This window comes from Myotis davidii, unplaced genomic scaffold (assembly GCF_000327345.1).
Source record: "Myotis davidii unplaced genomic scaffold, ASM32734v1 scaffold1364, whole genome shotgun sequence".
NCBI lineage: Eukaryota > Metazoa > Chordata > Mammalia > Chiroptera > Vespertilionidae > Myotis > Myotis davidii.
The window spans coordinates 1024350-1026103 of record NW_006295736.1 but is presented as its reverse complement, the minus strand read 5'-3'; the positions used below and the strand labels follow the sequence as shown (position 1 = coordinate 1026103).

Sequence of the window (1754 nt, the reverse complement as noted above, 5' to 3'; positions counted from 1 at the left end):
GTACATGTTTCCCAGGCCTGTTTCCAAAACACAAACTTTGAATTTTGAATGTATTGGAATTGAAGGAGAGAAGATGGAGGAATGGGAACTATGGGCATGTGTGACAAGGGAAGCAGCTCTGAGACGGTCTCCCTCTGCCTTTCACTTTCCTTCCAGGCACCACTGTTTCCCACCGTTTTCCACCCACTTCCTCCTGTAACGTGTCCTTCGCCTTGCAGACCCACGTGGCGGGCAGGCAGGCCTGGTCCAGCATGGCCGTGCGATATCGGATGCAGCGTACGTTTCTATTCTAACTCCAGGTCTAATGAACCCTTTGCAGTCAGTTGAGGTGAAGGCCATGGCAGCACCAGGTCTGTGGTTCGCTCTGCCGAGGCCCCGCTCGCCATGAACCGCAGACCTGGAGGCCTGAGGTGGGCGGTTCCATGCAGAGTCAGCAGAGGGGCCGGGGCCCCTGATGAGCTCGGGCCCAGTGCCCCCAGGTGCCCACCACTGCTCCGTGTACAGTCAGGCGTCCAGATGCCCGTGGCCACGCGGGAAGGTGGGGACGTGACTTCCCTGGCAGATCCCAGCCCTCCCGCTGAGGGACCCCCTTACACCCTCTGTCACAGCCGTCTCTGTCTACACCAATGGAACTGTGTTTGCCACTGACGCCGACATCACTTTTGTAGCCGTTACCAAGGAAGCCACTCCCCTGGAGTTCACGTGGTTCTTCGGAGAAGACCTGCCCGTGAGGACCAGGCGCAGGAGCATCCAGAGAAGGCTCAGTGTCCCCCAGTGGTTCGTAGTGGTCCTCACCACGGGCAGCTGTGGCAGGCGCAGCGCAGCCTGCAGAGGCCAAGCTGGCGCTGACATGAGGTCGTGTCCCCCTCACTCGGAGTGCTGCCTGTGGTTTGGTCACACACGCAGATCTGAAGGCCGCAGCGGAGGGTGGGGCCTTGAACCAGGCAGTCCAGGTGCAGGTGCCGTTCCGCCCCATGCAGCCTCAGCGTGTTCCTCCTGTAAGGATGGCGGCAGTCTCTCCATGGCCGTGACTGGTGTCTCCATGATCAAGAGGGAGGCCAAGGTGTCACCCCTCTGCCCAGTGAGGTGCCACCACCAGGCGCTCCCATCATTCCTGAAGATGACCACGAGCTCCCGCCTTTCTTGGGAGAACAGTGGAGTTTCTCTCTCTCTCTCTCTCTCTGACCTAGCGCTGGTCACCACCTGACCCTCCTGTCGCTCTCTCTCTCTCTCTCTCTCTCTGACCTGGCGCTGGTCACCACCTGACCCTCCTGTCCCCCCGCAGGTACCGCGTGGTGGTGCAGGCTTCCAATGGAATGGGCAGCGTGGCCTCGGAGCCCCGCCGTGTCCAGGTGCAGAGGAGAGTGGTGGCCAGCGGACTCGTGGCCGCGGACTCGGCTCTGGTGAACGCTCCCGTGACCTTCCAGTGCAGAGTCACCTTCGGCACCGATGTGGCTTACCGCTGGGACTTTGGGGATGGCACTGGTGGCCGGGGGAATAGCTCCGCCAGCCACGTCTACAGCAGGTGAGCGCACTGTCAGCAGGACCCGCGTTCTCGTGCTCCGGGACCTCCATGCGTGACCCCTGCAGTCCTGAGTGCCTGCCCACGGGCATCATTTGCAGAACAAACATGCGTTTCCTCAGAAAGCACCACCTCTTGGCCAGGAACTACCTGCCACACCCTTCCTGGTCTTGCCTCTCACCCAGCTGTGCTCCTCTGCCCGCCCCCCCCCCACCCCTACCCCCCCCCTGGC

At 61.6% G+C, this 1754-nt stretch overlaps 1 protein-coding gene across 1 annotated transcript in view; it reads left to right on the top strand.

Moving 5' to 3' along the window:
* Window positions 1-156: 156 nt before the first annotated feature.
* LOC102760855 (polycystic kidney disease protein 1-like 1) overlaps window positions 157-1754 on the top strand; it is a gene marked incomplete at its 5' end in the record, with an annotated part of 66382 nt that continues 64784 nt past the window's right edge. The window contains 3 exons of the mRNA XM_015568213.1: window positions 157-276; window positions 609-777; window positions 1286-1525. Of these exons, the coding sequence (XP_015423699.1) occupies window positions 157-276; window positions 609-777; window positions 1286-1525 (529 nt within the window). The remainder of the gene's footprint in view (window positions 277-608; window positions 778-1285; window positions 1526-1754) is intronic.